The sequence below is a fragment of the Microcaecilia unicolor genome, chromosome 1, assembly GCF_901765095.1.
Source record: "Microcaecilia unicolor chromosome 1, aMicUni1.1, whole genome shotgun sequence".
NCBI classification, from domain to species: domain Eukaryota; kingdom Metazoa; phylum Chordata; class Amphibia; order Gymnophiona; family Siphonopidae; genus Microcaecilia; species Microcaecilia unicolor.
Genome location: NC_044031.1, coordinates 379116400 through 379143258, shown reverse-complemented (window position 1 = coordinate 379143258; position 26859 = coordinate 379116400). Strand labels below are relative to the sequence as shown.

Below are 26859 nucleotides of genomic sequence, written 5' to 3'. Positions count from 1 at the left end.
GGTTGATTAGTTAATATATAGTGAAGCCTGTAGTTTTATCTTGGCTTCAGGGCATACAAATGAATACAGAGTAAAGTGAACCAGGATTTGTTGTAAGATAAAACCTGATATATCTTAAAGCAGAAAGAAACTGTAGGGAAAAACTGTGTTATTTTATTATGAAAGCAATGATACTAAGGTTTCTACAGAAGTTTTCTTAAAGGGGCTTTGTCTCAAACAAGGAGTTGAAGCCCTGAGAATTTTAAATTTAACCGATTAAGGCCCAGATGCATCAACCATACGTTAAAAAATCTAAAACGTAAAAGTGCTTACCGAATTTGAAAAAACGAAGAATGCACCAAAAAAACAAGTCGCACATGTTTCGTGCGGTATTGTAAAGTACAATGCATTACAGATTCGTTAAACTGTTGTAATCCCCGTTGGTAATCGGCCCCTAAAGCATGTGCAGAGCAGCCAAGCGTTATGCTGGCTGCTCTGCACATGCCACAAACGTCAAAACAACCACCAAAAAAACCCACAAACACGTGGCTCCCCGCTTCTCCCTGCTTAAAATATAAAATCAAACCAAAAAGCAAAAAAGAATTGGGAGGGGGCAAAGGCGCTCGTCAGGAGCGTCCTGTATGGACGCCCTTGCCCCCGCCCGAGGTCAGCACTGCTCCCTGCTTCCCACTGTATTAAATAAAAAAATCAAAACAAAACTCAAAACTGTAGCAGCAGGCCCCCCTCCCTTCCTGTCTTTCTCTTTCTCCTTCTCCCACAGCTCCGCCTCCTGTCATCCTCCGCTCCCATGCCCCGCCCCCCTGAGGTCATCGCCGCCGCTCCCCCCCTCCACTGGACCCCCCCTCCACCTTACCGGGCCCACACAGCGCCTCTCACCTCTGTGTGAAGGCGCTGCACGGGCAAGAAGATCATCTCTTTGATCCCTGCGTGTCTTCAGGACGTCTCTCCTTCTTCCCTGAGCTGGGCCCACCCCCCGTCTGACGTAAGTAACCTACGTAGGTTACTTACGTCAGACGGGGGCGGGCCCAGTGAGTGACTTTTCAGTAGTTACTGGTTTCTCCCTGGATTGTTTTTCTGTCTCCTTTTTTGCTGCTTCCTTCCGCTTATCCACCTGTGAATTTGTTCCAGGCTCTGTGTTATTGTGCATTGCATGGTTTTACAATCTGCAGACTGGTACTGAGTAGCGAGGGGGAGGGGGGGTCCGGTGGAGGGGGGAGCGGCGACGACCTCAGGGGGGCGGGGCACTGGGGCGGAGGATGGCAGGAGCTGGAGCTGTGGGAGAAGGAGAAAGAGAGAGACAGGAAGGGAGGGGGGCCTGCTGCTACAGTTTTGAGTTTTGTTTTGATTTTTTATTTAATACAGTGGGAAGCAGGGAGCAGCGTCGACCTCGGGCGGGGGGGGGGGCAAGGTCATCCATACAGGACGCTCCTGGTGAGCGCCTTTGCCCCCTCCCGATCCTTTTTTGCTTTTTGGGTTTTTTTTTTTCCAATTTTATGCAGGGGGAAGCAGGGAGCCACGTGTTTGTGTGGGTTTTTTTTATTTTCAAACATGCCAGCTTGGATTTTTATGCTGCAGGGAGAAGCGGGGAGCAGTGTCTGTATGACAGCTCAGCCCTTAATGACAGCTCTGACCTCACGTTAAATATATCACGGTAAATGATTCGTTGCAGTCGTCGGTATGGCTAGTGCATTACGAATTGTTCACATTTCAATTGGAAGTGACTCGTTTGCATTCCGTTTTCATTAGCTGCTAGCGTCGTTGGAAAATGGCCTTTAATGCATGCTACAGTTGAAAATGTCTTCGTTAAAGGGTCGTTCAAGTTTTGTGCATCTGGGCCTAAGACAGGCTGCACAGTAAGGAGTGAAAGCAGCAAAGGATCTCTGGCTTTGGCCAATTCTGAACAGTTCTATGACAGATTACCTTGGAGGGGATTGCTCACTCTAATTTGAAAGCAGAGAAAAATTAAAGGGCTGCAATGAATTTTAAGTAATTTTGCAGAACCTGACCTGAGGTCCTGGATTAATCTGGGAATGGGAACGGAAGCAATTCATTTGTCTGAGTAGTGCTTCCTAAGTTTAAGCAACATTTGCTAGAGCGCTCAAACCAAGGAGGCTTTATCAGATAAACTGACTTTAAGTGTCAAATTAAAGATTGTGAGCCTGAGACTTAAGTGTTCTTTGTGAAAGGTAAAGACTTTGTGGGAGAGTACTAGCAGGGACCTTCATTATAAAACTAGATAGGGAAAACAGGAGGGATCCTAACTCTAAATTTGCCTGAGATAGGGTTTTGCTTTTCTGAGTTGGTAAACTCAAGGAGTAGATATCAAAGTAGAAGAATATCCAATTGAGCTCCAACGTTAAAGAAAGGTGAAGGCGGAAGAAAACTCAAGAAAGACCTGTGAAACCAAGAAGGAATAGAGAAAGACAGACAAGAGTGTGCAGATAAAACCAAAAATATTTTAAAAAAAAACTTTTTAGAGGGGTACTTACTTGGAAAAGGTCCTGAGTTCTGAAGCACCAGCAGAGACAGAAAACTGACACGTGGAGGGGCATAATCGATAGGGACGCCCAAGTTTTGCTGAGGACGTCCTCGCAAAACATCCCGGTGGAGGGGCGGGGAAACCCATATTTTTGAAACAAGATGGGCGTCCATCTTTTGTTTCAATAATATGGTCGGGGACGCCCAAATCTTGACATTTAGGTCGTCCCTAGACTTGGTCGTTTCTGATTTTCAGCAATAATGAAAACTAAGTACGCCCATCTCAGAAACGACCAAATGCAAGCCCTTTGGTCATGGGAGGAGCCTGCATTCGTAGTGCACTGGTCCCCCTCACATGCCAGGACACCAACCGGGCACCCTAGGGGGCACTGCAGTGGACTTCATAAATTGCTCCCAGGTACATAGCTCCCTTACCTTGTGTGCTGAGCCCCCCCAACCCCCCCCCAAACCCACTCCCCACAACTGCCACAACCTAGCCCATACAGGTGAATGGGGGCACCTAGATGTGCGTACAGTGAGTTTGTGGTGGGTTTTGGAGGGCTCACATTTACCACCACAAGTGTAACAGGTAGGGGGGGGATGGGCCTGGATCTGCCTGCCTGAAGTTCACTGCACCCACTAAAAACTGCTCCAGGGACCTGCATACTGCTGTGATGGAGCTGGGTATGACATTTGAGGCTGGCATAGAGGCTGGTACAAAATATTTTTAAAGATATTTTTGACGGTGGGAGGGGGTTGGTGACCACTGGGGGAGTAAGGGGAGGTCATCCCTGATTCTCTCCGGTGGTCATCTGGTCAGTTTGGATACCTTTTTGTGTCTTAGTCGTAAGAAAAACAGGACCAGGTAAAGTCGTCCAAGTGCTCATCAGGGACGTCCTTATTTCTTTCGATTATGGGTCGAGGACTCCCATGTATTAGGTACGCCCAAGTCCCGCCTTCGCTACGCCTCCGACACGCCCCCGTGAACTTTGGTCATCCCCACGACGGAAAGCAGTTGAGGATGTCCAAAATCGGCTTTCGATTATGCCGATTTGGGCGACCCTGTGAGAAGGACGCCCATCTTCCGATTTGTATCGAAAGATGGGTGTCCTTCTCTTTCGAAAATATGCCTGAAAGTATCAGTCCTTTTATTTATTTATTTATTTATTTATTTATTTGTAACATTTATATCCCACATTTTCCCACCCATTAGCAGGCTCAATGTGGCTTACATAATACCGTAAAGGCGATCGCCAAGTCCGGTAGATGTTAAACAAATACAATTTAAAATAAGGGTTAGGTAAGGTTAGAGTAAACAGGTACAAAAAGGGACACGGAAATAAAGGAATATATAATATCCAATGCGATGTAAGGTATTGATGCATTGCAGAGTTGAGGCATTTAAGTAATTTAATTGAATACATTGTTGCCAATTTTAGGCTTTATTTGAAGGAAAGTTAAAAATATAAAACAGTTATCTGATTTTGCTCCCACTGTATTGATTAGTCTGTACACTGGCCAGTTTAGGAACTAGAAATAAAGACTTTTAAAAAACTATTTAATTATAATTCTGAATTTTCGTGCTTCATTTAAGTGTTTGATGGAATTAAGAAAAGTGAAAACTTACCTCATTCCTTCCACATGCTTATTTTATTTATCTTACCTATTCCCTTCCTTTCCATTACCCCTTTTTCTGTGAGTGTTTTCTCTGAGAAATCACGCCTGAGGTATTGGCTTCTGACTACAAGCACAAAGGTAAAGGTACGGTGTGGTTGGCTCTCAGGGGCAGGGCTTACAATAGCATTTATTGCAAAAAAGCCCCAAAAAACAAAAGTCTACCTCACTGTACAATATTCTCCCCCTAATTGGCTGAAGAACCTATAAATCAAAGTTCAGCCTTGGAATGGGTATGGGGAAGGGAATTAAATACTAAACAGCGGCTTCCCTTAACTGGTATCTGTGCTTTAAACTGATGGTATACTAAGCTCTAAAATGCAACCTGAAGTACTAAACTAGACTCTAACCGCCCGATATTTAAAACGAAAAGGCAGCTAAAACGGCACTTAAGTGGCTATCTGGCGATATTCAGCATTGGATAACTGGCTCCGTCACAGAATATCGCCGGATGGCAGCTTAAGGATAGACGGTTATATCGCATTTTAAAATCCAACAGGCCAAGTTTTGCAGCCATATTTGGTAGCTAGAATAACTTTGGCTGGTCTCACTTTAAGCGGTCAGTGATGAATATCATTGTGGCCGGTTAAAATTGGACTGGCCAAAGTTAAACTGAATATTTAATGCTGGTCACCGGAAACGGACTGGTATTGAATATCTGCATTTAGCGCCAACCGCGGGAGACTGTCCGGCTATTTGCCACGATCTGAATATCAGGGCCACAAACACTATTTGTATGAAACTCTTAGATAATGTACGTTGGTTGGTTACCTGCCTTGGATACAGGCAGGCTATAAATAAATATTAACATAAACCCTAACAGAGACTTTAAAGGCTACACTATTGTCGAAATTGAGTTTACTAAATAAGCAGAGTAATTTTTTAAAGAAGACACCCCACCCCCAATATTCAGCTGGCAGTGGTCTGCATTTTTTTTAATGCTGATCATCACTGGCTAAATTATTCCCCAATATTCAGTGCCGGACTATGTCTGGGCACCGACACTGAATATTGGGGGCCAATTTGAGGCAGGCAGGCTACTGCAGCTTATGCGGGCCCAGACGATGTTCAGCCGAGCCTGCATAAGAGTTATGCGTCCCTGGATGAATATTGGGCCAGGGCCACATAAGTTTTTTACATTTTAAAAAAATTTAAATGCCCCTCGAGTCCCCGACATGTCGCATCCCTGCTTCTCCCCTCCCAACCCACATCTACAAGCCACTGCCCCCCCCCCTGCAAATGGCTCCACTCCTCCCCCCCCCCGTATCCATGCAGGACCCCCTTGGGCCTACCTTAATCCCCGGTGGTTCAGTGGTAGTAGTTGGGGCAGGAGCAGAGCCCCCTCGCTCTTGCCCCTTGTTGCACCTTTGCAAAATGGCTGCCGTGACCTCTCGCCAATGACCTCCACTGGATCACCAGGGATTAAGGTACAGTAGGTCTGAGGGGGCCCTGCATGGACTCGGAGGTGGGGGGATTGGGTGTGTGTGATGCCATTAGTGGGGGTGGAGTGGCTTGTGGATACAAGTTGGGAGGGGAAGAGGAAGGGATGCAACGCATCAGAGGCTCAGGGGGATTTAAATTTTTTAAAATGAGTTTAAAAAACTTTTGCGGTCTAAATTCACCTGCTTAAGCTTATGTGGGCCCCAGCTGAATATCGACGGTACCCGCATATGCCCTGGCTCCTCCTCAACATGCCCTTTGGCCTGTCCCTGACTGGCCTACTTTTTTGGGGGCCGGTCAGAGGCAATATTCAGCGGCACTGACTGGTTTAGTGCCACTGAATATTGGCGGTTAGGTGGGGACAGGCAATTTAAGTGGGCCAGAGCCTCTCCAACCTACTTAAAATGCTCTGAATATCAGCCTCAATGAATTACCTATTTAACCTCAAGTTTACTTTTTCCCAGGTTTGAATGCAATTTACAGCAGGTAAAATACTGCAATGGAGTTTTCCTTCCCTCAGCATTTATTACTGAAATTCACGTATGTCACATGTAGGTCTTAGCCCCTGGTCTAATTGTTTGCTTAGCCATACTAAAAACCATTCAGTGACCACATAAAACTATAGGGATAATTTATTCATATACCTTTATGAGTTTTTTTCAACAGAGCTATGGGGCCTTTTTACTAAAGCTTAGCCTGCGCTAAATACTAAGAAGCTCATTTCATACCTATGGATTTCTTAGCATTTAGTGCGCTAAGCTTTAGTAAAAAGATCACTATGAGGGGCATATTCGAACGGAGCGCGCCCAAGTTTTCCTGGGATCGTCCTCGCAGGACGGCTCTGTGAAGGTGTGGGGAAACCCGTATTATCGAAACAATCTGGGCGTCCATCTTTCGTTTCGATAATACGGTCGGGGACGCCCAAATCTCAACATTTAGGTCAACCTTAGAGATGGTCGACCTAAATGTTGAGATGGTCGACCTTAGAGATGGTCATCCCCGGTTTTCGGCCATAATGGAAACCGAGGACGCCCATCTCAAAAACGACCAAATCCAAGCCCTTTGGTCGTGGGAGGAGCCAGAATTCGTAGTGCACTGATCCCCCTCACATGCCAGGACAATAACCGGGCACCCTAGGGGGCACTGCAGTGGACTTCAGAAATTGCTCCCAAGTGCATATCTCCCTTACCTTGGGTGCTGAGCCTCCCAACCCCCCCAAAACCCACTCCCCACAACTGTACACCACTTCCATAGCCCTAAGGGGTGAAGGGGGCACCTATATGTGGGTACAGTAGGTTTGTGGTGGGTTTTGAAGGGCTCCCATTTACCATCACAAGTGTAACAAGTAGGGGAGGATGGGTCTGGGTCTGCCTGCCTGAAGTGCACTGCACCCACTAAAACTGCTCCAGGGACCTGCACACTGCTGTTATAAACTATAGAAATGATCCCTGAAAGTATAGTCTTTATGTAGCTAGGTATGACATTTGAGGCTGGCATAGAGGCTGGCAAAAAAAAAAATTTTAAGCTTTTTTTTTAGGGTGGGAGGGGGTTGGTGACCACTGGGGGAGTAAGGGGAAGTGATCCCCGATTCCCTCCAGTGGTCATTTGGTCACTTCGGGCATCTTTTCGAGGCTTGATTGCAAGAAAAAAATGGACCATGTAAAGTCAGTCAAGTGCTCGTCAGGGACACCCTTCTTTTTTCCATTATCGGCCGAGGACGCCCATCTCTTAATCACGCCCCTGTCCCGCCTTCATTACGGTGCCGACACGCCCCCGTGAACTTTGGTCGTTCCCGCGACGGGAAGCAGTTGAGAATGCCCAAAATTGGCTTTCGATTATGCCAATTTGGGTGACCCTGAGAGAAGGACGCCCATCTCCTGATTTGTGTCGGAAGATGTGCGTCCTCTTCGAACATAAGCCTGTATATGTTCAAGTCTGAATGCTTAAAATGTAAGCATAACTGTATATGACTAACTTATTCAAATAAAGTTATCCCTGCTTTTTCTGTGTTCAGACTCAAATGTGTAAGTTATATGAAGAATGGCTGAATTTCGCTGTTATCTTTATAATTTCTGGCCCCATCCATGGACCAGCCCAATACCATTCTACTTTAAATGGATAAATTTTGGCCATATACCAGCTGATATTCAGGTGGCGGCACTCAACGTTTTTATGTCTTCCGCCGGCTGTATTCCTTGATATTCAATTAGAGGCTGTGTCTGTGCACCGGCATTTAATATCTGGCTTTAGGTTGGCCGTTAAAGCTTGCGTAGTAATGTGCAATATTCAGCCCTTGACCGCCTAAGCTGAAATGCTTAAAGATAAGTACCACACAACCCAAATTTATATTGCTGGCCTTTAGTGAGGTTATTGGATTGCAATTCACCTCTCCCTCACCTACCCCTAAGCATTCACCCTGCCTCACCTCCAAGTATTAGAGTATTCACTCACTCATCACCTCCTTTCCCAGCATTTGGCGCTTTTTGCTCCTCCCCCTCCACTGCCGCCCCCCCCCCCCCCCCATCCCCTCACCCAAGCATTCTCTCACTCATGGCATCTTCCCTCAGCATTCTTTAAGTAGGCTGAGTATTTATTTAAAATTTGTTTTTCTAGTCACATTGTTTGCTTGATGGTCGTCCCTTCTAGAGCCAGGCCGCAGTTCCAACATCCATGGAGATCAGGAAAAGCATGCCAAAGTTTATGATTAAAGCTGTAGGATTTTTAACGTGCTGGTACTGCACAGGAATAGTCACCAGAGAGCTTTTGCTGCCATTACAGTCTCCATTCTCTTTGTGTGCCACTGCCATTGCACCTCCCTATCTGTGCCAGCTTTGTAAACTCACAACTCGTCACAGGTGGAGAGGAGGGACAGAGGAAACAGCAGCAGTAGCAGCACCGGATTACCCCTGCTCCTCCTGCTCCCCCTCAGGAATCATACATGACTGAAGGTACAGAATTTGCGCTCAGTGCCCTTCATTTTGGTACCCAAAGTTGGGCAACCTTTATGAAATTGCCCCCTTAAAAGTTAATTCTATAACTGGGCACCTAATGTTAGGTGCCAAGTGAGCACATGTACTCCTGAATTCTATAAAGTCATTAGAAATTGTGTGCTCAAATTTGGGCGTATGCCCAATTTGTGTGCATAATTTAAGTAAATAATGAGCTAATTAGCACTGATTGATAATTGGATTGAAAACAAGCAATTATTGGCACAAACTAGATTTAATTGTAATATACGTGCATACATTTAGGTGCAGGATCTGCGCCTAAATTTTATGCATGAACTCAAAAAGTGTGGCGCAGAAATGTGAGGGTTGTGGGTGGAACAAGAGTGGAATGGGGGCGTTCCTAAAATTTATACATGTAGTTATAGAATAAGGTGGATACGGGCCTAACTTTGGCCCAATGATTTGCACCACGTTTCAATTGGTGCAAATGGCTGAGCCTAAAATTAGGCCTGATTCCAGGATGTAAGCACTAGTCTATAAACCTCGCCTAACTTTAAGCATGGTTTACAGAATAGTGCTTTTTTGGCACTGATTTTTTTGGTGCCATGTACAGAAGTCACCCTATGATATCCAATAATAGTAATTATGTGCATCAGAGGCACCAATAATTGCAATTACATGCGTAATTGCTCAGTGCTATTCTATAATGTACATGCGAAAGTCACTTAGCATGTACATATGAAGAGAGATTATATGTGAGCAGAGCATGGGCAGGCGATGGGCATGTCACCAAACAATACATGCAACTTAAAGATACTATTAGTTGCATGCATGGCATGGTGCAGTTAGGAATGCCAAGTTACACCAGCTATTGATCTGCTGTAAGTTGGCACACCTAAATTTCAATGTGCCAACATGACTTTGTGCAAGTATTTCATAACAGCTTAGGTGTGCCCTGTACCCATTATAGAATTGGCATTAAGCATGCTCCATTCTGACATCTCCATCTTGGCAACAAGATACAAAATTGCTCACAATTTGGAAGGGTCATGTTGTGTGCATACTTTGGGCAGTATTGGCAGAATATGTATTTCTGATTTTACAATGGAAATGCAGCATACTGTAAAAAAAATCTGAACATTGGCCTTTACACCCGAGTGTCAGCTTTGGACCTGGGCTTTGCACCAGTGATTGAGGGGCAACTGTGCCCCCCCCCCCCCCCCCCCCCCGGGTGCATTCCTAGCTGCTGGGAGCAGCCGAGCAGCTGTCGGGTCCGTTGGCTCCCTCTGACCCGGAACAGGAAGTAACCTGTTCCGGGGCAGAGGGAGCCAGCGGAGTCGACAGGCGCGCGGCTGCTCTCTGCACCCCCCTAGCAGTGTGACCGCCCCTACCGCCCCGCCCTTGCTATGCCACTGCTTAGCTCTTTGGTGTTTCAAACCACCTTCATACTTACAAATGACTTATTGCTTGGCTCCTTACTTGGCTCCCCATGGATGCCCTTTTTGATAAAATCAATTAATTAACCCTTTCATAACCATGAGTGATGCTCTTCTTTTTTGAATGTGTTCCTTCTGAAAATACTTATCCCTGCTGGACGTGCTACAATGCACATGTGCATTTCCTGCTTTCCTTACACATATTTTACCAAAGACTTTGCATTTAGGGAGTCTTTTTTAAAATACTGACAGAACTGTGCATTCTGTCAAGGACAATCCACATCCTACCTAGACCCCTTGTCTCCTGAACCGAAATTACAGCCTGTGAAGCACACCCCCTAGCACTCCCGCCCCCACCCAATGTACCATGGCAAACTCAGGGGAGACAATGGACAGGGAGTGATTTTTACATCTCTATCTCCATTGTTCCCTGTGTGGCTCAGCGTTGCCATGTTGGCAGGAATACAGCCAAATTGGGCGGTTTCCAGCAACTGCCTGCGGCATTTGTATGCTAGCTGTGTGGCTGCTGGTTGGGCGCTGTTTTTTTGTTGCTGCTACGGTTTGAGGGTGCACCGCCGCCGCTCTCTATGCTCCTCTGCACTGTTCGTGCTTGTCGTCATCCCTGACTCCTCCTGCGACCTGCCCTGAGCTTCCCTGGCTCATATTGGTCCTAATTGGACCAATAAGAGGGTAAGGGAGATGGGATCTCATTCTGCGGAGTGATGCTGCCTGGATACTGGATGTCCTCATGGTGCACCAGTGCACTCTGTATGCGCCTGTTTTCTCCAGTTGTGGTGTGGTGGTCACTGGTCAGGTCTCCCTGTGTCCCCCCCCCCCCCGACCACAGCTCTTCCACCATTCCGTGTGGCCTACGGCCCTGTGCCCCTTGTCCTGGCCGCCTGTGGCCGGCTGGAGGAAGCAAGAGGCACTGGCAGGACAGAAGACAGACAACTCTGATGGCGGGTCCCCTCCTGAGTCCTGATCTGCTGCTTTCAGAGTCAAAGCAGATCATCAGGAGAGGGGTACCCGTGGCTGCCACCAGAGAGGGGGACGGAGCCGGAAGAGGCAGAAGAAAGTGTGTGAGTTTGGGATGGAAGAGGGGGAGGGAGCCGGAGCGGAGCTATGAGCTGCTACAACCACATTGTCGTGCTTTATTGTTGGCACTAGCATTTTTATTTAATCTCACTGCTTGTGCAGCATATAGATCTACACAGAGAAAGTATAACTTTTTATAGGTGGAGTAGCAATTTGTTATAAATCGTAATGTGTGTCATTTTTCAGTAGATGGTTATAGGGACTCACTAGCAAGTGTTATATTCCTGCAGAGATTTTTTTTTCTCCTGGTAATTTAGGGTTACTAAAACAAACATCATATTATGAGAATCAGGTGCTCAACATTCAGAGTTTCTATGTATTTATTTACTTATTTACAGCATTTATATCCCACATAAAACATGATTTAGGTTGAAACCTGGGAGAAGTAAAATCTTTTTTTTTTCTGTGCCTAGATCAAAAGAGATAGATGGGTTGTGGTGAGAACTTGCTCCTTTTGTTTTGTCGGTGGATAGATGGATTATGAATTTGTGCTAATTATAATTATGATGATGATTGTGCTATTTATGCTGTTGCTGATTCTGATTACCTTATTAATATTTATATTGACCTTGTTAATATTTATATTAATATTGGGCTATATATGGGTGACTTTTGGGCTGGAAAAATATTTACCATCTGGAAAAACTGGTGTGTCTGCATCATCTGCACAATCCCAGGATGAATCAGTAAGCACCCTGTACAAAATCACACTTCATCTATAGCTGAGTGGCATGGCTTGACTGTATGGTTTCTGCTGTCTGATGAAATTAGACTTCCAATCTCATACGTCTTGTATCTCTCCTTTCAGCCCCTTGCTGCTGCAGGATGAAGATCACTGAGCAACACCACCCTCCCCATCTTTGGCTCATGTTACTGCTGCTGTTTATTGCAGGAAAGTCACAAGGTAAAGTGAGCCTGGAATCTGAGTCTCAGTAGGATGGAGCAGTGGTGTAGCTATGGGTTGGCGTGGGTGGGCACAGACCCACCCATTCTTGGCCGAGGACCACCATGAATGGCCCACTAAAAATGTTCAGTGGCAGCCACCTCGTTCTCTCCCACCCCCCGATCCAGCATTCCCCTCCTGTGGCCCGGCAGCTCCCCCTCCCTCTCTGGTTTACCATAGCATCTTCACCAGCACAGCAGTGACACACCTCTGCTGCCAGTGATGGCCCTGCAGGCTTCCCTCTGCCATGTCTCACCCTCACTGATGTCACTTCCTGTTCCTGGATGTGGCAGAGGGAAGTCTGAAAGGCCAGTGCAGGCAATGAAGGTGTGGCACTACTGCACTGGCGACGATGCTGAGGTAGACTGCTTGGCCATGGGCAGGGGGCTAATGCTGGATCCAGGGTCAGATTAGAGGGAGAGAGATGCAGGACAAAGGGGGGGGGGGAGTTTTGGAAGACCCTCCCATTTAACTATGGGCACACCCAAAATGATGTCTGTTTACGCCACTGGGATGGAGGTTAATATGAAATACTGGGGTCTGCTTGTAATCCATAATATGTGGGCATACTTTCCACTGCAACATGGCGCTCCAAATCTCGGAGTGAGATATCCTAGCCTGGAACATAGGGGCTTTATTTTTCATTATAGATTTGTGGTCATTCTTATTTGGGACACATGGATTGGGTATTCTTCTCATCTGGCACTTACTTTGGACTTGAATTACTCAAATTGGGAAGAAAAAAAATTTCATGTCACCTTAACAAATACAAAATATTCACATCTTATGTTTATAAAAATGCACGGGAGGCCATGCATTTCCTAGAAAAAGAGGATGACTATGTGAGAAGTCCTAAAAGTTGTGTTTTAAACCATGAGTCTTCATGTGGAAATAGCAGCATTTGCACACATAGGTTGGCTACTACATGTATAAATGGTGATTTTGGAAACCTGTTATTTGCACGTGAAGATGGCAGGGAGACAGAAATTTCAAAGGAGTGTGTTTTGGGCATGGTTTGGGCAGCCAAAATGCATATGTTTCCAATTCTGAGGCATACATACCTTTTATCAAGTGCTCATATCAGCTAAGCATTGAAACAAGTGATAGAGGGTATAATTTTATTTAATCTCCTGGGAACTTTTTTTTAAGTTCAAAATGTAAAATTTTGCCATTTGGGTCTTTGTTCCTGGTTGGCATCTCTATGTATATTTTTCTGAAATGGGGCCTGTGAGGGAGTTTATAGAACTCCACCCCTCACCCTTAAGAACAGTCCCTTAGACAGCCTGAGCCACCTTAACAGCACTAGTCCCAGCCGGGAGGGAAATATATAAAACAGGGCTTGACTGCAAGGTTGCCAGGTAGGCAGTTTTCCCGCCCAATAGGGCGGTTTTCTGCGACCCACTGCGGGAAATTTCTGCCCGCCGTGGGTTGCGGTTTTGTGGGCTTCATTTTTTTTTGAGCTGGGCGGGGTTTTTTTCACCGCCAGCTGCAGGTTTTCACCCCGCGGGAGGCATGATTAGTGACATTGGGGAGGGGGGTTAGTGACGTAGTGGGCGGGGGGTGTTGATGTAGGGGGTGGGGCTGTTGGCATAGGGGGCGGGGCTGTTGACATAGGGGGAGGGGTGTTGACGTAGGGAGCGGGGTTATTGACGTCAGGGGCGGGGGGCGTGGTTTTGGGCTGGAAAATTTTATTACATCTGGCAACACTGCTTGACTGAGGATAAGGAATTAAAGCCTCATTATACGCTACCACCACCTATGGTTATGAATTGTGACCTGTCTGAGGTAAGCTGCTTTTGCTTCATGTTTGAGACTGACAAGCCTTGCTCTGAGGTCTGGCTGGAGCCAGACCCTAGTACTCAGAGAAGAACTGAGAAAGACTTAAGGCTGTGTTTGGGTCAGGACCACCCTACCATCCACAGTCTGTGTTCAGGGGCAGGGCCACCCTACCAGCTACCCTACTCTACCAGCCACAGTCTGTGTTCAGGCTTGCCAGCCTGAGGTCTGCTCATTGAACTACGGAGGCATTCTATTTTTTGTTCCTGGTTCTGTGACATAACAGGCCTCAGGATTCAATTAAATAAACACCTGTTTTCATTTATATCCCTAGTCCGGCTGTGTTATTTCACAGGCCCATCCTCAGCCCTCACTCAGGGTGTAACAGGGTGTACATATTCCGGTCAATATACAGCCCGTGGTGGTCAATGTTTTTCTAAACAGTGATCATGGTGGGCAGAATAAGCCACTGATATTCCATGCTGGGCCATGTCTAAACACTGGCATTGACTATTTGGAGCTAATCTTTAGGTGCTAGCTGCTGGAGATTATACGGATCCTGGCCGATATTCAACGGGAACCTACATAAAACACTTTTATACATGTCTTGGATGAATATCAGCTGTGACCTGAATACATTTCTTACATGCATCCTATAGCAGCTCTAATCCCCTTCTGATTACTCATTCCACCCTCCGATGCAGTTCCAATCCCCCTCTCACATTACAATGCAGTTCTGATCCTCCTCCCACCCCCTCAAAACAGCCCCTAATCCCTTCCTACCCCCTGATGCAACTCCAATCCTCCTCCCATCCCCCGAAGCAGCATCTAACCCCCTTTCCAGCCCTCCCCTTGAGCCCCAGAAGGACCCCTTTGGCCTACTCACAATCTCTGGTGGTCCAGCGAGGGCAATGGAGACAGTCCTACGCCATTCTGCCAGCAGATCCGGAGGAGTTGGGTCCCAGGATACACCATGGGGTTGCTCTGTCGGCTTCCAGATGCAAGTTCTAGTACTGGTTCACCTGGCAGTCAAACCAGAGACCTGTATCGAGGCATTAATTGACTCAGGAGCAGGTGGCAACTTCATTGATGAAGCTTTGGTACATTGCCACCCAATCCACACACAAAAGTTGACACACCCTATTTCTATGTCTTCAGTTTTTAATCACATCCAGGGAGTTCTTCGTGCCAGGACAGTTCCTATTGCTATTAGGGTTGGGGTCCTGTAGCAGGAGACCATCTCCTTCTACATTCTTTGGTATGCAGTAAACCCTCTCATTCTGGGACTTCCCTGGTTGTGACAGCATAATCTTTGGATTGATTAGGAACAGGGACAGTTGGTAGCCTGGGGCCTTACATGTCCAGTATCCTGTCTCGATACTGTGATGTCCTTGAAGCGACCTTCACTTCAGTTGGCCCAGGCTGATCTTCAACTCCCATCTATGTATCAATCCTTTAAAGATGTCATCTGTAAGAGAAACTCTCCCACCCCATTGTCCCTATGATTGTGTCATCAAGCTGATTCCAGGTGCCAAGCCTATTGGACAGAAAACAGAGGGTAGGGTTAAACTTGGACATAAAGGTGGCAAAGGAAATATTTACAAAAAAATAATAATAAATGCAAAACATAAATCATACAAATTTAACTAGAATAGAGTATAAAAAATTGATCATACCAAAAAGGAATCAAACCAGTTGTAAGGGGAGATGAAAAGAAGGGGGGAGGTGAAAGCTGTCTAACTTTAGGATTTTATTGAAATTAAACTAATTGGTCATATATAGGTTTAATTATAGTAGTTTATCTGTTGTTACTTACTATGTAGTGAATTCCATCAATATGATGGGTGAATACCTAAAGTATAATAGACCTTCCCAGATGCATTATATCCTACTAGGAAAAAATGGCCATTTCTGAGTGCAATGAAACGGGCGCTAGCAAGGGGCCCCCTCCCTCCGTCCCTCTGAGCTACTTGCCTTGGTCGGGGTTTGCGTCGCTGTGTGTGGGGAGGGTTTTTTTTTTGTTTTGCTGCGCCTCCGTGGCCGTGCCTGTGGCGTTTCCGTTTCGGCCCTCGAGTTTCATAGCTCCGCCCTCGACGTCATGACGTTTTGACGCGAGGGCGGTGCAGACACTCCAGGGCACACCGGATATCTCGGGCGCCTCAACTTCCTTGGAGGCTTCAGAACGTTGGGGTTGCCTTTTATATATAGAGCAATAACTTGATGGTGAGTTCTGCCAAGCAAATCAGTAAGCTGTATAATAATAAATAGAATATAGGACTGTGAGAGTTCCACCAGACAAGAGAAGAGAAAAAAGAGAAACAAAAACGTTTGTGTCCAATGAATATTTTAGTGCTGAATACCAGATAAAGGGAAAAGTGAAGGAGATAAGTGATATAGCTCTAGTTAAAAATGCAAGTAAATGAAGACAGGAAGCTCCTGAAAAATACATAATGACAAGAAACTTCTAATAAATGTCTAGTGTTATTAGTTAGTGAGATATCAACATGGAAATAAATGGTGCAACATTTTCAAGATTTAAGCAAGTGCAAATATTGTGAGGCTAATGCCAATGCAAATTGTAAACGTGAATTGTGCTTTGTTGATAAGGTGATTTCATATGAGCCACAAATAATACTAAAACAAATTTAATTGAACAAAACATGAATAATACCAATGTACAACCAATTAGTTTCTTAATTTCACTTTTTGATAAAATCCTAAAGTTAGGCAACTTTCATCTTCCCCCCCTCCCCTTCTTTTAACCTCCTCTCATGACCTGTTTGATTTCTTTTTGGTATGATCAATTTTTATACTCATTTTTTTTGTATTTTTATGATTTATGTGTTGCATTTTAGTTGTAAATATCTCCTTTGCCACCTCGCTGTCCAACTTCTGTATGTATTTTTAGCTCCATTCGCTACGTGTTGGTGATATATGTCAAATACTAAGGACAAAATCCTTAATATTTCTATTATTGACACTATCTTTGTAAGAAGTTATTCTGACATGATTTAAATTTGTGTTTTAAAGTTGATTTTATTTCCTTGTTTGTGACTAATACTTTCTTATTAGTTTTTAATTTTCTAATTGTTTTAAATATTTATTATTAAAATTTTGTAATTTTTTATTATTATGTATTATATTTGTTTCTAATTTTAATGTTTTTAATAGACCCCTAATGCAGGCGTTCTGCTGAAACATGGCCCATGTCGAGTCCTTCAATAAACTTTAGATGCCAATCTATCATTGAAGGCTCATCATGCTTTTTTGCATCTGTTCTTGACTAAATAGCTTTTTGACATGAATAGTTTTCTCTTCCACAGATGTCCCAGAACTGGACTGCACATATGACTCAGTTGCCACTGTAACATGCACCTGGACACCAGACCATAGTTATGTGGATGCACACTGCAGTATCACAGGCACTGTGGATAATGAGTTAGTAATCCTCTTCTTTCTAAGCTTCATGTTTGTTAGTAATCTATGAGAAGTAAAGAGTTTGCTGATGCATAAATATACCCCTGCCTATCCCAATAAGAACCAAATTGACAGAGCAGCACTCAAATGTCTGTTTTGTTAGGACTGTGAAACCTAGTTCAGGTATTGTTCTTTTCCAGGCATTCTGGGCAGATGGCTTGATGTGTCTCATGGAGGCACTTGAGACTTTGCTCGGGCTATACATTAATTTATGTTCCAGAAGTCTCTCTGTGGGCAGGTTATCTTCCATGACACTGACACTGTCATGCACGTACTTCCAGTTGGAAGTTGTTGACAGGAAAATTTAGGCAGAGATCTTAAGAGAGGCATTTTCGATTTGACATCCAAATGGCAAAAAAAAAAACATGTAAAAATGTAAGTCCATAATATAAGAAATAAATGTGTTCCAATATTTGAAAATACACGCAAAAAAAAAAAAGGTTTAGAAAGAGGACACATTGCAATCGTCATAGACGTTTTAAGATAAACGTCTACGCCAATAGAAAATAAACTATGCAAAACGTGCAACAGCAGTACTGGTACCCGTGTTGAAAAAATGTCCACGGTAATGGCAACATGTTCCCTCCACTTGCAAAACATGCATATATACCTCCTGCACATGGAGGAACATTCCTCAGTGTGGGCAGTCATGTCTCTTCACAGGTAGCCTAATTTTACAGTGCCAGAGACATAGCTCCTGGTTCTACCACCGCCATCTGCCACCCCACAACGTCTCCGTGAGGTCATGGAGATCCATTAGAGGCAGTCTGGAAAGGTGAGTGTGAAGCAGTGCCCCCCCCCCCTCCAGAATCACAGCACCACTCATGTGCAAGCTGCATACATAGGCAGGGTTACAGCGAGTTCCCTTTGTTGTTGCAATACATGTTATTGAAATTTTCCTAACAATGAATAAAAATACACAGGTGGCATCAAAATGTCCAGAATTTCCAATGACAAGTAATTATGGGGCCCCTCCACTAACCCTTCAATGCAGAAATGAGGGGCTGCGCATGTCTGCACCCTCATCTCATTGATGCCACAGATCAGAGATGTCCCCTAGGTAATAACCAGCAACCCTCAGCTGTCCCTGTCCCTGCCTACCGAAAGCCAGCTGCACCATCATGTGTTGATCTCAATTGCAAACCTTTTCACCCTCCAGCTGACGCACAGCCAAACTAGCCAGCTCTGAACCAACCAGACTGGACCATCCAGCTCCAAAGCAGCCAGCCTCAGTCCAGCCTGCAGCTGAGAGGGCCTGGGAGGAGGTGGTACTGGCCCTGGCCCCTGGAAGGTGCCCCTCACCCCACAACAGGGCCACACCCAGCTCAGCAATGCTCCACTCTTTCTCACAAACCAACAAATCCACTTCTCCACTCTCCAACTCAGCAAAATCACAAGTGGGACCAAAGACAAGTTTAGCCTTGAGCTAGTCGCTTTTAAAGCAGGTCTAAATCATGATGTTTTTCTTTCCGGCACAACGAAATCGTTCTGTTATCCTTTATTGCAAAAAAAAGTACATCACGTAACATCATCCAACTTATGTCCATGACACGCCCCCGGAACACCCACTCTCAAAACATTTTTCTTTTGGTGAATACTGGACTTAAAAGGAGGGGGGGGGAGGTATTATTATTATATGGCTTAAACATTTTCATGTGAGAAACATGCTCATCTGCCCTTTATGCCTGTTTTTGCATGCCACTGAAATGCACCAGAAAACGGTGCATACTGTAGTGAGAAATATGATTTGGGCCTTTATGTTTGAGAAGTGATTTGTTTTATTCAATGTATATTTTGCTTCTTATATTTGATGTATATTGACTTTTCTTTGTAACGTTGACTTGAGCTTCTAATAAAAAGATCTCTAAGAATTTTTTTTTTTTTTTTAAAGAAAGGGGATGGGAGTGTCTTCCAACTAAAGAAACAATAGGATTTATTCAAGGACTCATCTGACTTTATGTGCAAGTGGCAATCTTTTTTTTTTTTTTTGTCATTATAGTGCAATGAGGGCAACTTGTGATTTGCCTAGTGGAACTATACCCCGGAGTTGTGAACTGATCCTAGGGAAAAACAGAAAGGTTTGTACGGAAGCTATTTAGTTTTATGTTAACACAAGAATTCAGTGTTTAACTCAGTAACATCAATGCACCTAAATTTTAAGCACACATGTTTGAATTAGTATGTCTGTATGACCCAGTCAGCAGGACTTATCCAGGTAGGAGCCAATTCTGCCCGGTTAAGACTCTCTGTATATTGGGCCCTTAGTGTGTGCAAACTGATTTAAGGTCCCATTTTGCATAGAAGGTAGAGATCCAAACTGAGACATCCGGGTCATTTCAAATGAATACACACATTTATTAGAAACTGGTTGAGTAATACAGTAAAGTCTTGATTATATGATGTGAACAGGACTGACCCATTGTCGGATAAGTGAAAGGTCAGATAATACGGAAAACAATGGTAACCTTTCAAACAATGCATAAACAAAGGCATAGAGTTCTCGATTTTGTGGAAAAGTAAGACCCCAGGTTTGAAACTAATTGTCTGCGATACGAAACATCCCCCTGTGCTACACTGTAAAATGGAAAGAGAAGTTGTGTGCTTGTTAACGACGACGCGGTGACATCACCGGGATCTGACGGATATGCCTGTTGGTCAGATCAGCAAAGGTTGGATAATCGAGACTGTACTGTAGTTAACAAATGGTGTTCATGATCAACTGAAATCACACTCACTGTAATGCACCATCACTTACTTAATATTCGGAATATTTTCTCCCTATACCGGATTGTTCACTTTTATTATGTCATCCACGTTCTATATGTAATACCAATTGAATGTTTTTTCTCCTTTTACCTGATTGTTTATTATGTCATCCATGTTTTCTATATAATACCAATTGTATCTGTACTCTGGAATGGCTTAAGCCATGACGGAAAATTGTAAGCCACATTGAGCCTGCAAATAGGTGGGGAAATGTGGGATACAAATGCAACAAATAAATAAATAAGGAGGGGAGGTGGCAGTGCAGATCTCAGGTTTCAGTCCTAGGCCTAGTTTGGTTCAATATTTTCATAAGTAATATTGCAGAAGGGCTTGAACAAAATGTTTACTTTATGCAGATGATACCAAGACAATCAACAGGATGGACACCTCATAGAAAGGGTAATTTTATAGTATACAGGCATTTTAGCGTGTATATGGCAATATACACAAGTACACGTAAAATGGCTTTTGTAAAATTAGGTCACGTAAAATCTACGGGGACAATTCTATAGAGTGGTGCCTAAAGGCAGATACCACTTATGTGATCAAAGGAACTATAAAGTAGTAGTTAGGGATCTATAAGCACTAGGCCATATTCTATAAGTGGAAAAATAAGGTGTGATTCAAGGAAAGGACTGAGAATTCATTGAAAATTAGGCAACTAACGTTAAATGCAAAAAGTGCAAAGTCACAAGTTTGCAGAGCATAAATCTAAGGGAGAGTAAGGCACTGTGGTAAACAAAGAGGAGACTGCAAATAGTGTGACAAATATCAGTGAACGCTAGAGGAATTTTTAGATGAGATATGATGGGGAGTAATTAAAAATGTGAAAAGACTATGTACAAATCAATGGTGAAACGTTCAACTGGAATATCAGAGGCAATTCTACTGGGGAACACCCATTTAGGCATCCTGAGGATGCCAGGGTGCCCAGGTTCTGTTATCGAATACTAGCATAACCCAGTATCGGCACAACTAACATTTACCACACCCACAGTTACACCAACCATAGAGCGGGTGTAAATACAGACACCCTAAATGCAGCAGGAACACATTCAGCTTACAGTTTTTGTAAGCTATGGGCATAAGTTGGAGCCTCCCCATGCTCTGCCCATGTGTATGCCTCTTGCAGAATAGCATGTAGGCACCCTGCTAGTACTTTTGTGGGTAAGTATATACTTATACACTAAGTGCCAGATTTATTTATTTATTACATTTGTACCCCACATTTTCCCACCTATTTGCAGGCTCAATGTGGCTTACATAGCACCGTGAGGTGATAGCCACCTCCAGTGGAAAACAAATACAGAGTAATGATACTGTCAATGAGATAATAAGTACAGACACATTAGGGAATCATAAAGAGAGAAGTCATGTGAAGGGGCATAATCGAACGCAAACGCCTATCTCCATGGGCGTTTATTTCCGAGAACGGGTCCGTGAAGGGGCGGGCCCGAACCGTATTTTCGAAAAAAATGGACGTTTTTCAGCTGGGCGTTTTGTTTTTTTTAGCGATAATGGAAACTAAAAACGCCCAGCTCAAAACGTCCTAATCCGAAACCATGTGGTCGTAGGAGGAGCCAGGATTCGTAGTACACTGGCCCCCCCCTGATATGCCAGGACACCAACTGGGCACCCTAGTTCAGTGCGGTGCACTTCAGAAAAAGCTCCCACATGCATAGCTCCCTTACCACGGGTGCTGAGCTCCCAACCCCCCAACCCCCCCTCCCCCAAAACCCACTACCCACAAATGTACAACATTACCATAGCTCTTAGGGGTGAAGGGGGCACCTACATGTGGGTACAGTGGGTTTTGGAGGCCTCCCATTTACCAGCACAAGTGTTACAGGTGAGGGGGGGATGGGCCTGGGGCCACCTGGCTGAAGTGCACTGCGGTACCCACTAAAAGTGCTCCAGGGACCTGCATACACGCAGGCCTCTAGGACTTGTTGCTGCTGTATAACATTGGCACACCAGTTGACACCTGAAGACTAATATCTCCGAAAACATCCTTTATTGGAATAACTGCGTTTACTCACATTTAACTGCAGATCAGAGGTTGTGCCCCACTGGCAACGAGTCTCCCTGGTACTGAGATTAGCAGTAGGTCAGAGCTGGCAGAATGCTGTACAATGCCCTCTTTCAGCCACATTCAGGTAAGAACTAAGTTGTCTAACGTGGCTAACACAGGAAAGGGAACTAAAACTGGCTTACAAAAATGGACACTACCGCATGGACTACAACAGGAAACACAACAGGGCACACTCTGACCCAGTAGGCAGGGGGAAAAGCACCATGGGAGAAGAGCCTACCAACTACCAACATCGTGAGACTGTAACACAAGCTAATGAAATCACGGAGCCCAATACCCTACACCCACCACAATGCAATGCTGATGTGACCCTGTACTGCACCCGAGAGTCACATCTGACCCAGGGAAAGGCTGTGAGAGGATCGAACAAATTCTGCTGTCATGGAGGTGGGTACGGCATTTGAGGCTGGCATACAAGCTGGAAAAAGTTTTTAAAGTGGGGGGTTTTTTTGGGAGGGAGGGGGGTTAGTGACCACTGGGGGAGTCCGGGGAGGTCATCCCCGATTCCCTCCAGTGGTCATCTGGGCAGTTGGGGCAATTTTTTGTGACTTGTTCGAGAAAAAAGGGTCCAAAAAAAAGTGACCCAAAATCGCGGTCAAACGCCTTTTTTTTTTCGATTATCAGCTAAAGACGCCCATCTCTCCTCAGCTGATAACCACGCCTCAGTCCCACCTCCACCACGCCTCCGACACGCCCCCATCAACTTTATTCATTTCCGCGACGGAGTGCAGTTGGAAACGCCCAAATCGGCTTTTGATTATACTGATTTGGGCGCCTTTGCGAGAAAAACGCCCATCTCCCGATTTGGGTCGAATATAGGCGTTTTTCTTTTTCGATTATAAGCTGGAAAGTGTTCATAATGTTCAATACTACAAGTTTAGGTATATTTGTGTTGCTGGGTTCAGGCACTTAAGTTAGGTCAGTGGGGTATGCCTTTTTGAACAGGTAGGTCTTTAGTGATTTCCGGAAGTTGAGGTGGTCGTACGTAGTTTTTACGGCTTTTGGAAGTGCATTCCAGAGTTGGGTGCTTATATAGGAGAAGCTGGATCCATAAGTTGATTTGTACTTGAGTCCTTTGCAACTAGGGTGGCAGAGATTTAAGTATGTTCGTGAAGATCTGGTTGAATTTCTGGATGGTAGGTCTATGAGATCAGATATATATCCTGGGGCATCACCATAGATGATTTTGTGGACCAGGGTGCAAATTTTAAAAGTAATACGTTCTTTGATTGGGAGCCAGTGTAACTTTTCCCGAAGGGCTTTGGCGCTTTCGATTCGCGATTTTCCAAATATAAGCCTGGCTGCTGTGTTTTGAGCGGTCTGAAGCTTCTTTATAAGACTTTCTTTGCATCCCACATAAATTCCGTTGCAGTAGTCGGCATGCCTTAGAAACATTGATTGTACCAGGTTGCAGAATGTTGCCCTGAAACCTGGTGTAAATCCTTGCATGTAACTTAGGCACAGATTTCCCCGAATTCTATAATACTGCATGCATCTTTAATGAGTGCCCCTGATCAGCCCATGGCCATGCTCCCTTTTCAGTTGCACGCTAAAAAATTTGTGCACACATCTTTATAGAATAGCGCCTAACAAGGTGTGTGCACAAATCCAAATTGTTGCCCATCAGCAGCAATAATTGAAAGTACCCAATTATTAATACTAATTGTCTCATTACTCAATTAAATTGGGCGCATGTCCACATTTGCATGCACAACTTTGAGTGTCATATATAGAATCCGTGGAATTGTGTCCAGTTCTTGATGCTGTAGAAAAAGATAAAGGCAAATATCTTTCTCAATGATTAATATAGTGCAGAGGAGGGCAAACTTGGTTCTCGAGGGCTATAATCCAGTCTGTTTTTCAGGCTTTCCCCAATGAATACTCATGAGATGTATTTGCTTATAATGGAGGAAGTGCATGCGGATAGATCATTAGGGAAATCCTGAATTTCATGCCTCAACAGAAGCCACAAAGCTGCGGGCTTCCATACCTTATTCAAGGAATTCTGTAAACTAGGCACTAACATTTACATATGCATTAAGCACTTAAATATTTAGAATACTAACGTATTTATTTGTTTGGATTTTGCTCACACCTTTTTTCAGTAGTAGCTCAAGGTGAGTTACATTCAGGTGCACTGGGTATTTTCCTATCCATGGAGAACTTGCAATCTAAGGGGTCCTTTTACTAAGGTGCACTGAAAAATGGCCTGCGGTAGTGTAGGCACGTGTTTTGGTCATGCACAGAATCAATTTTCAGGGCACCTGTAAAAAATGCCCTTTTCTTGGCCGAAAATGGACGTGCGGCAAAATGAAAATTGGCGCGCATACATTTTGGGTCTGAGACCTTACCGCCAGCCATTGACTTAGCAGTAAGGTTTCACTTGTTAACTGGATGGTAATGGTCAATGCGTATTCAAATGCCGATTACCACCCACACGCCAGAAAATAAAAATATTTTTCCAAAGCATTAGAGGATACGTGTTAAAAAATGAAATTACCGCTTGGAGCCATGGTAGCTGGGCAGTAACTCGGAATTGACATGCATTGAGCACGGTAGGTGCTTATGCAGCTAGCCATGTAAGCGTCTACAACATGTGCAATGTGTGCCAAAATGGAGTTACCGCCTGGCTACCACATGGCTCTTGCGGTAATTTCATTTTTGGTATGCATCCAAAAGATAATTTTTATTTTCTGGCATGCATCTGCTACACGCGCAAGTGGCATTGATGCGTGTAGGTCATTTACCACCCGGTTACCACTTGAGACTTACCGCTAGGTTAATGGCTGGTGGTAAAGCCTCAGACCCAAATGGATGCGTGCTAATTTTGATTTTTCCGTGCATCCATTTTTGGCAAAAATGTTTAAAAAGGCATTTTGGCAAGGCATTGCTGAAAAATGGATCTGCACGCGCCTACACTACCGCAAGCCATTTTTCAGCACACTTAGTAAAAGGACCCCTAACTTTGTAGCTGAGGGAAATGAGGGTTAATGACTTGCACCTGTAACCTCGGGATATCAAGGTCAGTACTCTGACACTAGGCCACTCTTCCATTCCATTTTTATAAGCCAGCATGCTGCCTAAATGCTGTTCTTCAAATATCTGCTTATCTTACATAGCATGTATTTACAAGGGGGAATTCACAGGGGTGGAACATGGACAGGACTTCCACTTATGTGCGTAACTTACAGAATACATATTGTTACACAGCTATCTGCCGCTCTTAGGCACTAACACTTATATCAGCTCTCTTGCCAGCGTAATGCGGGTGCCTAAATGTACCCCCAAATTCTATAAATGGTGCACACTCAACTAATTACCAAGCCAATCAGTGCTGATAATTGGTACTAACAACCAATTAACAGCACTAATTGGCTTTAATTAGAATTTACACGCAAACTTTCTAGGCACATCTCAACATGCTTGTCAGGCTCATTTTCGAAAAAAGAAGGGCGTCCAAAAAGCGACACAAAAAGCACATGGGCGTCCCCATGAAAGAAGGTCACACCAATCCAATAATCGAAACAGGGCCGTAAGGATGTCCTCAGCGCGAGGACGCCCATCTATGATCGTCCCCACAGGGAGCGTGTTAGGGGCGTGTTATGGGGGGCGTTATGAGATGGGCACTTCCACCCATATAACGCTATCGACATGGGTTCGCATGGACGGGAACATGGGCGTCCTTAGACTGAAATAAAAGCGACCAGGCTAAGGCGAAGTCGTCTTTAGACCTATTAGCGATTTGTGGAGCTGGAGAGTGGCGAGATCGTTGTTGGGAGAGAAAGTTGAGAGTTGTCAGTGCCCTGTTACCTTTGTCTGTGTCCTTGGTTGGCGCTATATCTGACCTTCAGTATGCTGGGGCTGGTGCTCACTAAGACAGCTTTTGTGTCTGACTGTGTCATCACCTGCACAGCAAAAGGGGCGGAAGTGTGTTGCTTAAAATAACCCCATGTTTTGGTTTTGCAGTATATCATATACATAAGCCCCACATGTGAATGACCCCAGGAAACAGATGATGAAGAATGGCATTAGCAGGTAATCACAGATGGCGAGGAGGTTCGAGTGCATTTTAGAGACTGCTGTGCAGAGAGCCACACAGGCAGGTGGGGTAGACATAGAACTGTGGAAGGAGTGTAGAGGTCACAGTGAAATTACCTTTGGCGGGTGGGTGACTGTTTTGGTGCCATTGTACCAATGCAATGCAAGAATCGAAAATACTGAGAAGGGCGCTTAAATACTATCCCAAGGACGCTCGTGTAAGAACATGATGGGCGTCCCTGAGATGGGCGTCCTAATTTCAATTATTGATAAAATCCCTAAACGTCCCCAGCTGCTCTCTGCGATTTGGGCGTCCCCATTTCGATTATGGGTGGGGAACTATGAACGTCCCTAGCTGCTCTGTGTTTTGGATGCCCTAATTTGATTATGGGTGAAAATGATAAACGTCCCTAGCTGCTCTTTCCGGTTTGGAAGTTTGCAATCCCTTTGTTGGCGCCTCTTTAAAACGGCTTTCTCTGTGCTTGCATTTTGAGGTTTTTCTTTAGGTCATAGGGTGGTATTTTTAAGCATTTTACCTTCAGTTATAGTAAACCTTGTTTTTTCCACTGTATGCTTTTGTAGACCTTTTTTTTTGGGGGGGGGGGGGATACCTTTTGGCCAATTCTTAAAAGATAACTGGTGTGTGGGCTGTGTACCTTTCCTTTCAAAAATTTCTGGCTGGGTGTTAGCTGGCAG

At 44.6% G+C, this 26859-nt stretch overlaps 1 protein-coding gene across 1 annotated transcript in view; it reads left to right on the top strand.

Moving 5' to 3' along the window:
* IL2RB (interleukin 2 receptor subunit beta) overlaps positions 1–26859 on the top strand; it is a 126425-nt gene that overhangs the window by 61790 nt on the left and 37776 nt on the right. Inside the window, exons 4-6 of the mRNA XM_030190070.1 lie at positions 11880–11975; positions 17114–17228; positions 19267–19345. Coding sequence (XP_030045930.1) covers positions 11880–11975; positions 17114–17228; positions 19267–19345 — 290 coding nt within the window. The remainder of the gene's footprint in view (positions 1–11879; positions 11976–17113; positions 17229–19266; positions 19346–26859) is intronic.